Source organism: Poecilia latipinna, unplaced genomic scaffold, assembly GCF_001443285.1.
Source record: "Poecilia latipinna isolate Pla-1442-1.1 unplaced genomic scaffold, P_latipinna-1.0 Scaffold1014, whole genome shotgun sequence".
Taxonomy (NCBI): domain Eukaryota; kingdom Metazoa; phylum Chordata; class Actinopteri; order Cyprinodontiformes; family Poeciliidae; genus Poecilia; species Poecilia latipinna.
The window spans coordinates 163,857-176,311 of NW_015113630.1; the positions used below are offsets into that span (position 1 = coordinate 163,857).

At 38.1% G+C, this 12,455-nt stretch overlaps 1 protein-coding gene across 9 annotated transcripts in view; it reads left to right on the top strand.

Annotated features, from left to right (window-relative positions):
* The first annotated feature begins 1,007 nt into the window (after positions 1–1,007).
* Positions 1,008–12,455, top strand: part of LOC106958771 (neural cell adhesion molecule 1-like) — a 60,655-nt gene continuing 49,207 nt past the window's right edge. For 2 of the 9 annotated variants that reach the window (XM_015050848.1, XM_015050849.1), the window contains exons 1-3: positions 1,008–1,363; positions 4,980–5,189; positions 6,358–6,501. In XM_015050848.1, coding sequence (XP_014906334.1) covers positions 1,084–1,363; positions 4,980–5,189; positions 6,358–6,501 — 634 coding nt within the window. In that variant the 5' untranslated portion in view covers positions 1,008–1,083. The remainder of the gene's footprint in view (positions 1,364–4,979; positions 5,190–6,357; positions 6,502–12,455) is intronic. The other 7 variants (XM_015050851.1, XM_015050852.1, XM_015050854.1 and 4 more) reach the window with 4 other exon arrangements.

Genomic DNA, 12,455 nt, shown 5'->3' on the forward strand with positions numbered 1-12,455 from the left:
TTTTTTATTTCAAGGAAATTCATTTTCCAAAATATAAAAATTACCACAAAAAAAAAAAAAAAAAAAAAAAAAAAAAAAAAAGCAGATTTGTGGATGAATTATTCACCAATGCGGCGCGGCCTGGAGGTCAGCCTGCGGTTCTGCTGAGGTGTTCAGGAAGTCCAGGTTACTTTGGGTCATCTGCATGGTTGGTTCTAGTGCCTCTCATCTTCCTCTTCGCAATGATTGACAGATTTTCTGTAGGGTTCAGGTCAGTCTAGTTAACTGGCGTTACCATGGTGATTGGACTGGTACTTTTGGCAGTGTAGGATGGTGCCGAGTGTGAAACGACACACTGGACCTCAAACAAAGCGGGTTCTGTGTCCCTCTGTTCTTCCTCCAGTCTCTGATCTTAATTTCCATATAAAAAGCAAAATTTTATTTCCATCTGAAAAGTGGACTTTGCAGTAAACGGAGCTGTCCCTGAACTCCTTAACTCAGGTGAAACAATTGTGTTTCAGGTCTAGAAATACTTCAACAGAAGAAATGTGACAGTTGTGCTCCTTTTCTTCTTCCACTTAACTTTCCATTACTATGGCTGGTCATAGAACTCTGTAGAATAAATAGATGCTTGAATTCTATCACTGTGTGTAATTAATTTAAGAAACGCACGAGTTTCACCTGTTTGCTTTACTGAAAGTCATTAACCTCTTGATATTAACTTATTGAGCTGCACCTGTTCCATATTTATTCGTATCGCCTCGAACGGATTCCTGTTTTCCTGGTGCAGAGTTGGCTGAAGTTTATTTGTCTACATTGTCAGACATGTTGTTGCCACAGGTCAAAGGCACATATTGAGTGATCTCACAATAAAAGAGAAAATCTCTGAGGAGAGAATCACAAGGACTCCGACAAATAGAAAGAAATCTAAGGCTTTGAGGATGTGTGTTAAACCTTCAGCAGGACCTTGAGCAGGAAGAAAGTCTTCAGCCCAGAGCGAACGCAAACAGCAGAGACCTACAGCAAATGTTAAATAAAAGTATTACAGCCTTGTAACAAGTGTCTCAGCTTTGAGTGAGAATCAGAAACATTGTGCATGCTGTGATGTTGCACTCCAGTGAGCCTAGAAATTTCATCCCAGAGTTTCATTCACAGATGGGGTTTGGGCTGAACATTGTGGCGAGCCCACAGAACTCTGAGCGTTGTCTTACTGTGCTGTGGCCCTGTGTCACCACTCCTCCAGATGAGAGCAACAAAAGAAGAAAGCAAACTAATGTATATTTTTCTGTGTCTTCTTTTCTCCACTCAGCTGCTATTCAGGTGCAAATCACTCCGGCACAAGGGGAAATCAGCGTCGGAGAGTCCAAATTTTTCCTCTGCGAAGGTAAGAGAGCACGCTTCATTTAGCTCAGCTTGATGCAAATTTCAGCTCGTCCATAAAATACTGCGAGTAGCATCTGAGGTCATTTAATGAAAGTAGAACATTTTTGGAAAAATAAAAAAAAAAGAGGAAGAATGAGGGACAGAGTACAGACAGCTAAACAGTAGGGAACAGAGTGAACCAAAATCAGGCCAATAATTGACAAGAAGTGTAAATTTAGCTGGTTTAATCTCTAGAACACAACCAACAAAACTCAAAAATGGCAAAAAGGGATCGAATCAGAGAAATCATTATAAAGAAAATCATACAAAGAAAATCTTTATACACTGAAAAAGGAGAGTGCATCTCCAACTTTAACACATTTTGATAATTAGTCACAAGTAACCTAATTTTATTCAAATTAATTTATTACATTTATTAAATTGCTAAGGTAAATAAAGTAAGTTTCATAAACTTTATTCAGTGACTTATAACCAATAGGACAGTTTGTTTAAAGCCGGAGCTGCATCTTCTTTCTGCAGTGTCCCAGGCTGGCTTCCTGGACGCTGCAGGTCCTCCTCATGTGGGTCAGCCAGTCGGTCCACCACGTTCCTTGACCTCTTTAGATGTTACGCAGTTACGCATCAGACGGTTAATATGTCAACTGTTTTTGTATTTGTGCAAAAATCTTACAAAAGCAGCAGATGATAAATACTTCAAGAAAAATGCAGCTTGGGAAGCTGAAGTTTCTCGGTGCTACTTGATATGCTGCTGGCTGACCAGTCCAGGATCAGCATTCATTTTCCTTGGCTCTGATTGGCTGTGCCCCCAAGAGAGAGGATGTGGACGACTGTAGCTTCTGCGGTGGTGCTAAGATGGTTTCCATTCTGTTTATAAATGCATTTTAAGGTATTTTTGGTGTTTGAATGATTACAGTATAGGCATTTGTAAGTGGCTTTTGAGGGCATCTCAACAATTCGAGCATCTCATCTATTCACAAACCCACCAACACCATTGGTCTCCTGCATGCAGCAGGACTGTGTCTGCATTTGGAGCTGTGAGCAAATTTATCCCTTATATTCTACAAATTGGTAAATAGCAGGTTGACATTTCTTTCCTGTTCAAATTTGCCTATGAACACTAGTTTTTTTTTATTATTATTGTTACCATGGCAACCACTAATCACCAAAATTAAAATGACCAATATCTCGTTGTACAGGACAAACTCTGTCCAGTAAATGATCCCCTGACTCTTAAAGCAACAGCTGCACAGTTGTTAGCTTGCAGCAACAAGATGTCTGTGTTTTTCCTGAGTGATTCTATAATTGGAGATACATTTGGCACTTCAAGAAATGACAACAAAAAACAAAAAAACTTTTCATTTCTTAAAAAGTTTCTTAGGTAGTCTATTGAAAAGGCATTAAACTTTTAAAAAATCTGTAATTGCCAAACATTAGCTACATATTTTATAATTTTTTCTCAGAAAAATCTTATGTTTTGCGGTATGTTATGTCAACTCTGTTACGGACAATATAGTCAGAGAGTGAAAAAAAAAACAATAAATTCTAACAGACTAAAATATTTTTATTCCATTACACCAAGTGTCCTACTACCCAAATACTTTAAATTGAGATGTTTTACTTAAAAATACATTTTAAAAAATCAAAAGATACTCAACTTTTCACAGAGTTATTTGCATAGGGTCAAACGTTTTTCATTAAAACTCATTGAAAACCATCATTCTTTTAGAAATAAAATTGGTCAGAAATACTAAATCACAGCAGAAGTCAAGCAACAATGTATATGGTGCTCTGGACAACAGTTTTCCTTTTTTTTTTTTGTGAACGTATGTCAAACATGTCAACTCTGTTATCCTATTTGGTAACAGAGTTGATGGTAACAGAATTGACAATTTAAAACATTTTTATTAAAAACTCCACTTGTGAGTAGAAATTCTGAAAAAAACATGACACCACTGAGACAATGGTTTGAAAACCATTAAATAAACTTGTCTCTGATCAAAAATCTGTAGTATTTTTCTCATGATACTTTGGCAACAAGATTGACGTTGAAAACAATAACCCCTGGTGATTGTGATTTTTAGACTAAAATATTTCCCAGAGAATGGCACATAGTGTGTTTGAGATCTTATCAGTAAAAGTAAATGACTTAATTTTATGCAGTCTATATAGCCGTAGAAGGCAATTTCACAGATTTACAGGGACAAAACTATATGGTAACAGAGTTGACAAAAAATTCTCGGACACATATTTTTTTCAAAAATAAGGGTATTTTGAGTTAATTTAATGTGATGTTGTTATTAAATTGACCATTTAGGCAGTTTAAAAAAAGATAGAAAAAACAAATTCACCAAAGAAAAATAATAAAACATAGGTTTTTGCATCATTTTTCAGGTTAATAAAAAAGACAGTACCCAACTCGGACAACAAGAAGTCTTGGTTTTTCAGCTATATAAAACAATTTTAAATGTATTTACTTAAATGTTTTTACTTGTTAAATATTATGATCCATTAAAATGAGTAATAAATTACTAAAACATTTAAAAATTGAAATATTTTAATATACCAGACCAAAAATAATGACTCTGGACATCAAATGTATCTGCAATTATAGAATCACTCTCCTGCATGTCCCCCCAAGCGAGCGGGATCTCTCTGGGTACTCTGCTAAAAACCTGACTGTTTGGTTAATCTTACTCTAATTTACCCTTAAGAGAGAGAGGGAGTGTGTGTGCACACGCACACACATCCTTTTATGGTTGTAGACCATAAAAGGATTCATTCGAGATTCAGCTGTCTTGATTATGATATGATCACGTCAGCTCCAGAAAATAAATATTATTTTAAGCAGGCATCATAACTTTAATCTATTGTAGATCACCAAGGTCTCAAACAAGGAGCTGGATTTGATACTGAAATAAGAAAATGTCATTTAAAGTTGGATGGTAAAATATGTAAAAAAAAAAAATTAATAAAAAAAAAAAAAAAAGCAAATGCTTTTATTGACCTGTTATGTGTCAAATTTTTCTATAACAAATTAAGTCGTAGAAGCAAAGTTTTTGTGTATGCTTTAAACTAAAAGGTTTTGTTCTGCTCTGTGAAGATAAATGGCTTTAGTTCGACTTTGAATTGTTCCGTGTTAAACAATAAGCCCTCCTTTGAGCTCTGTGTTCTTTATGAGAGAAGGCAACATTACCAGTTTGTTTGTGTTCTGCTTCATGAAAAATGAATAGAGAAGAAAACTTGTTGGATATTTTTTTTTTCCTCCCCGTCAGTAAGTTGCCTCCTAGTCAATAGATACAAATTATTTATACCACTCCTTTTTATCCTAATATCCATATTTTTCACCTCATTTTTAAAAAGGTATTTAGATAAATAAATTAGGTTTATTTTATTTCCCATTTTCATTTGTGCTTCATTTTTCCCCCCTGTGGGTTTTATTGATCGCTGTCTCACGTGGTGCTCCTGCAGCATCAACAAAATCCTGTCTTATCCCACATCTTTGGTGATTTCCATCGGAATAAAACTTTATTGATCTGCCATGAACACTTTCCATTGCTTCCTTCTGTGTTCCTGGTCTCCATTAGTGACCCTGCTTTGTGAACCTCTCTGTTTCGCAGTGGTTGGGGACGCTAAAGACATCGACTGGTTCTCCCCCAGCGGTGAGAAGATCCTCCTGTCTCGGCCGAACATCTCTGTGAGCCGGAGTGACGAGTCCACGTCCATCCTCACCATCTACCACGCCAATGTGGACAACGCCGGCATCTACAAATGTCTGGCCAAAAACGCAGACAAGGAGGCCCAAGCCACAGTTCAAGTGAAGATCTTCCGTAAGTCCCATCAGATTTTATCCCGCTTTTCCAGCCTTCAAAGTATTTTTTTATATATATATTTTCCAATCAACGTCACATCCTGCCACCGATACGCCACCTATACGCCACTAGAGCTCTTCAAAGGGCAGACAGACGTCACAAGAGGTTATCCAAGCCAAGCTTTACCATTTCTTTGCAGTTCAATTCAGTATGCAGTAAGAAAGACATACATGAATGCAAAAATCATATCAAGTTTCAAGGTAAATGAACACTTAATGAGTTATAAGAGCTCTCTGGCTGGCATGTGGGAAATGAGTAGTATGATATTTATTGTAACAAGTGATTTTCATTAAACGGAGCTCAGAGAGGTTTGAACTGGCAGGAACAAATGTCTCTGATTGCTACAAATGATTCATCCCTCTGTGTTGATAGGTACAATGTTTTAGTTTGACCTTTACCCAACTTAAATAACTATCCAGCTTCAGACAGCTGGCAGAGGTAGCTTAAAAAGAGCAGTCAGTATTTTACCTGCTGTCACAATTTTTCATAATGCAGCCACAAACTTCAGTAATTTCATTTTAATTTTTTTTAAATGTTATGTAATAGACCAAAACAAGAACAACTCTGAAGTGGAAGGAAGAATGCATGGAGATCTGAAACATGTGGCATGCATTTATACAGCAGTTTTTCCCCCATGATATGTGGAACTCTGCAGCTCCTCCAGAGTTACCATGATTAGTTGCAAAAAAATTCATATCAGGGAATCAGGGCAAAAGGGGTGGCCTGAAAATAAATGCAAGCCACACTTTCCAGGTATTTCTTCATAAACAAAGCATATCGTGACTTTTCCCTGATATGCACCAGTTTGTGTTGATCTTCAGTTTGTAACTCCAATAGGTTGAAGTTGTTGGTTATTTTTAAACCAACATTGTGTGCAAAAGCAAATACTGTATGTCTGCCTTGCACATAATACTTAGTGATGGTTGCAGAGCAACGACTTTATTTGCACTTCTATTTTTATCTCATAAAATCTGAAAGCTTTTACGAGATAAACACACACGCCTCCTTGTATTTGAACTTGTAAGTTCAAGTTTAATTACAATCTTTTTTTAATTTAACGGATTTTCGTTGCTTTAAGTAAAAAACGAAGCAACAAACTAAATGGATTTCTAACACTTCTCAACAGAAAAGATCACCTTCCAGAGCGCGCCGAGTCCGCAGGAGTTCAACGAGGGCGACAACGCCGACATCGTGTGCGACGTGGTCAGCTCGCCGCCGCCCTCCATCATTTGGAAGCACAAAGGCTCCAAACTCCAATCCGCCAAAGACGGTGAGTCGCTTCAAACAGAACTACTTCAGTGCCGGAGCTGCTTTCTCACCTCCAGCACATCATTCTGCCCAATCCTCTCGACTCCCTGAGCAGTCACCTCGCCTTCATGCCATCACTGCCTGCCAGTTCATGCTTTCCAATCAATTTTCCACTCTCCGCCGAGTCTCCCTCTCCCTTTGCCTGTTATCTATGAAAAAGTAAAGAATTTTCTGCAGGAGGTGATTTTATACCTCTTAGAAGACACATGGAAATAGTTTTTTTTTTTTTTTTTTTTTTTAGCCTAGCAGGAGGAAGTTATTGTCTGCTGAAGCAAGATATGTTTAATTCACCCAAACAGGTGAACTTAACAAAAGTAAAGAAAGTGGAAAGATAAAATGCAAAGGCTGTAATTTCATGCGAACTACTTCCAACAAAAGAAACTGCCCGCCAACGTTTTTCAGGTTAGCTAATAGCTGGCTTACCAAAAGGTTTTTTTTTTTTTTTTCCAGGAGAGCAGCGCCCATATGTTTGAGAGTTAATAATTGGGTGAAGCTCTTCCCTCGCACCAGGATTGCTGGGTTTGTTGCCTGATGTCTGTGTTTTCAATAGTTCACTCAATTGAAAAATCTTTCTCGTTAGCATATCAAGCGCTCCTCGCCTTTAGGGGTTCTGGAAAGTTTGTCACCTGCTCTTTTACTGTGAAAGGAAGCCATAATTAGCTTTGATTTGCAGCAGTTACCATTGATTTTTGGTATTCAGCGGAAAAAAAAAAAAAAAAAAAAAAATAAACAGAAAAAACCCTGACAAAAGAAAAACATAAGAAGCAATCCATGGAAACTTTAGAAATGATTCTTTAATAATCGGCTTTTTTCTTTACCGTTGATCCCTGTGTTTGAAACAATTGTAGCTTAGAAGCTGTGAAGCATGAAACAGTCTTGGGCTTTAAAATATCTCCATGGAAATGGCTGAACAAATTAAACAAACCGAAGAACAAAGCACAGCAGCAGAGCATTTCAAATAAATATAAAATGATATGTTGTTTTAACATTTCGTTTTGTGGGAATAAGATGAGAAGAGCATAAACTTTGTTTTGGGTATACAGTTGTGTTAAAAATAAACGCAGTTTGTTCAAAAAAAAAAAAAAAAAAAAAAAAAACTCTCGAACTCTCCTCACAGCAGCACACATCCCATTTAGATTTTATTTCCATACAGGAAAGTGCATTGGGAATACTCTGCATTTTATTCCAAATCAAAACATGGAGAATGTGTTTTATCAAATCACTCTACAGAAAATAAGGAAAAATGAATTGTATGCTGACACCGAAATAAACTCCGGTGTCAGGGGTTTTTTGTGCAAACCCAAACATTTACAGCATAAACTGAAAAAGGTTAAACAAAAAAAAAATGTATCTTTCCCGTGGATAAAATAGAAATATTGTTTATTATCCCACAGTGGGGAAACTCAGGAGCACCAGCAGCAAAGTGACAGGCCATCAAAGCATGATGAATATAAAGTATATAAAAAAAAAACTGAATAAAAAACATACTGTATATTAAGGGGAAAATTTCAACATAAGCAATAGCAATTAAAAGTATTGTGTATTTCTACACCGAGAAAGTTAGACTATTTACAATAAGTGACAATAAAAACTGTGAAACAGCAGAAATGTGCCAATACCAGCAGAAATATTATTTAATATGAGTAAAATGGTACAAATAAAATCGTTAAGTTTTAAAACGCTTGAGTTTGTTGGGAGCAGTGGTGACTTCAGAGTCTGAGAGCTGCTGGGAGGAAGGATCTACCATAACGCGCCTCTGTGCATCCAGGATGCAGCAGTTTATCACTCTTCAGTTTAACATGGTGTGGGAGACATTGTCCATCCGTCATGTTACTTCTGTCTCCCACCACCTGTACCTGATAGGATCCATGTTTCTGAATTGGTGAATCCTGCTGGTGTTTTTAGGGTTGTAGTCTTGCTGTAAAACTCATTTTGAGGATATTTCTTCATTCACAAGTGAAGAAATATCCTCAATCAAGCCTATAAAGGCAGTTAACATGTGGTCATTATGTAACATGTATTTGTGTCCAATACGCAGGCAGTTTTAGCCCATTTCTAACACATGTGGGGTCTATATGTAATCTTTGGCTGGGTTTCTGTTATTGTGGCAACTTCCTGCAGCCAAACATGAGTTTATTTTGGCTTTACAAACCTTTGTCCAACTCTGCCTTGGTGAACAATGTCGGTGTTGTGTGGACTGAGAAAGAAAACGGGCTTTGTTTTGCACTTGAACTGGGTCTGATTTAACCTTAACGTTACCCCTCCTCTGGTGACCGCTGTAAAGCCTCAACTTACCACAAAGCAGCGCTTAGCCTGCCTTTATTCTTGGCCTCTTATCAAGGAATGTGTTTTCGACTGAAGGAAAAAAAGACCTCCAATTGTGACCAGCGCTGAGAAGTGCTCATGTAATTTTCCTCAGTGCAGCAGTCGACCTAACCATATGTTTAAATGTCCACAAAGAGCTGCTTATGCTAAAGTGTCGCTCAGACATAAATTAAGACCCACATCTCTAAACTTGTGAGAAACAAAAATTGCACTGATCCCCCTCCCACCCCCTGCCAATCTGCAGTTAAACATATTATACATTTAGAATGTGAAAACTCAGTACCTCTTAAGAGGTTCAAAAATTCCCTCACAATCAGAGAAACACTTTATTTCTCAAAAGTTACAGTAATAGGACATGAGGAGAACTTGTTAGTCTCCTGAATTATGCAAACACAGAAAATATAGTGAGAGAAAACGTTTAGTATTCCACTCCAGCTGCCCTCCTGGCATATAATCACATTAATCAAACATCACACGTTCCTCGAGTTTAGACAGCATGTTACCTTTTAAGACAAGCAGAGAGACTAAAATCTCATTTTAACTTTTCAGAACTGAAACCTGCCAAAAGAAACTTTTGGAAAGTAGCTTCCAATTCTAGATTAGTTTTTATTTTTAGGTCCCTTCAGATTCAGAAGTTTACATGAATTTCTTAGGAATGTGGTGAAGTTGGCAGCGCTGTTAGCTGCAGTGCTACCACAAATGGCGACCCGACCTGTACAGGGTGTGCCTCATCTCTCACCCGGTGACCCCCGGAAATATGCACCAGTCTCCCTGTGGCCCTGCAAGCAGGTGTAGACTATGATTGGATTGATGGACATACATTTCTTAGAATTAAATTTTGTCAAGCCTATGGCAACAACTCCACGCATAAAGGCATCTAGATGGTAACTTAAATGGGACATCAGGAGAGAATGGAAAAGGAAGTAAAGAGTAACTAAACCCCAAATCAGCTTTTTATTGCAGGTAAACTGTCTGGATTGTTCCCTAAGGATGCCATCTTTGTTTCTGTGGAGATTGTAACATCTTTGTATGGATTTGTTTGATTCTGCCACATTCAGCCTAAAACTGCCTCAGTGCTGCCCTCTTTGGGATGAACAGTGGTTACTGCAGTCATATATTCCTATTGGTCAATGTTTATGTCACACAGCCCCAGTTCTGCCATAAAACCATGTCACTGAGACACACGCCCCCTGGTGGCGAGTCAGGAGTTGGAATTATGAGTGTGATGAGAACTGATCTATGTCGCCTGGTGGATTTGTGCAAGAGCAGCAAGTCGGAGTATTTTGTAAGCCGCTGATCTACTGAGATGTTAATGCACAGCCATCTGTCAGGCTTAGGAAAAATAACTCAACTGAAAAAAAAAAAAAAAAAACGCAGCCAAGTACTTTAGACTAAAATGATTTTCGAGGTCAGAGAAGAATTAGCAGACAGACTTGAACAAAAAAAAAGTGGAATTCCATCTCTAAAAACAAAATAAATCAAATAACCAAGCAGAAATACAGTCTGATTTGACGGATCTCGACTCTTCAGTTGACGTAGAATCAGGATTTGTGATTAGCAACAAGAAAGCATGAATCCATCACCGCTTGTATTAATAATGCAGGCTGCAGGGGGCCACGTTTCATTCCTGTATGACCACATGTTCTACCAGGAACACACACTGTGGCAGCAAGCTCAAATCAACTCAATCTCAGAAAATAAGCTCAGGGCAGTTGAGTGGTTTCCACAGTCACCACGTCTCCATCCGACAGAGCATGTTTGGGATGTTGCAACAGGAGACTCTCATCCTGAATGTGCAGCTGACCAACCTGCAGCAGCTGTGCGCTCCAACCATGTCAGTGCAGGACAAGATCCCAGAGAATTAATCGCACAACTTGTTGAATGTATGGGGAATTTAAGGCACTTCTGAAGGCTAAGAAAATGCTTTGTATCCATCTATGAAATAGCTGGTGAGCTAAAGTCTAGTCGGCGCAGACTGAAAGTGAGCGAGGCGAGTTCCAGCATGGAGACTTTTTCAGCCCCCCACGAGCCTCAGCAGCCCAGGCCTGCATTATATTCAGCTCACCGCAGGTGCAGCCAATTAAAAAAAACACAATGAATCCCAGGTAGCAGTGAAGGAATCCTAAAACTGGCTCTGTAAGGCCAGTGGGAATCCAGAGGGATAGAACTGCTTAGAAAGTTACTCTGGAGGAGAGAGCAGTTCTTGGAGCAGCATGTTGAAGTTCATGGTGGCAGAAAGAAGATTTGGAAAAGCAAATAGATTCACTTCCTGTCTGTCAGCTCCAACTGATATCGCCTAAATACTGGGTTTTTAGGTGGATATGAGCTTTATTTAAAATGCCCTTAGTGCAGTCACTAATTTGTTGCATTATATTGATAGTATAATATAGTTATTCTCAGAATATTAACAGCAAAGTACTGCATACAGAAATGTACCTGAATCTGAAGTGATGGACACAACCAGAATGGAAATAGTTGCTTTATTGTCCCAAGAAAGACATTTAGCTCATGGCTTCCCTGCATATAACATGATTATGATCCAGGATATCTAACCTCTGGAAAATAAGTAACAAAAACAATAAATGCATATCTGATTTAAAATGTTCTCATCATAAAGGAAACATAACAATTCTTCTAGTTTAGAACTCCTGATCATGAAATACATATTTGGAAAAGCAAAACTGTTTGAGCTTAGTACATTTTGAGTAAAGGCACATTCATAATTAGCACACACTGCCTTTATATCATTCACCTTAAAAGTTTCCTTTCACTTTATTCACTCACAGGTACAGTGACTCCCTGCACAGTAGCAGCTCAGTATTCTCAGACTGTTCTGTGGAGTGTAACTCAACATTTTTCATGAATAATCCAAATAATCATGGATCTTTCAGTAAAGCATATCTAAAATATTTGGAAAACTGGAGCTCGGGAAGCTGAAATACCTGAGCTACTATTGGCTGACATCTGCAAAGCAGCCAATCCACGATCCCTGTTTCTTCTTTTTGTTGCTGATTGGCTGTAGCCTCGAGCTGAGGTCAGGAAGACCGTGGCCGTCAGCTTCAATAGTGCTAAAATAATTTCCACTGTGATGTACATATTTGATGTTTGGTAAGTGTTTTTAGAGGATGTCTCAAGTATTCATGGATTTCAGCGGTCAGTAACCCCCACAGACACTTCAGGTCTCCTGCATAGACTTTACACTGCAGTAAAGCAAAATGCAGTTATGTATTTCTGTGGATACAACTAACAAATGATTGTTTCACTTATGCAGGGAAAAGACAATGTAAGTGGAGCTCATTCTATGTGGAAAAAGTAATTGTTGCCAATAGCTAATACCTTGTATCAGGTGTTTGCTATTTAAGGTAGAGACTCTTTTCCTGCATATTTACAGTCCAGTCTGAAGGACCAGCAGACTGGTCTGCACCAATTCTTCCATCAATCTCTGCAGCTCTTAGACGAAACATTTAATTTAATAGACTACTTTGATGTATTTTTTAAACTGTTTTCTTTTTTCTTTCTTTGCCTTTTGTGACAAATTTACTTATTAGAATTACACCTGGCATTAAGGAATGAGTATCTGAAAATGAAATG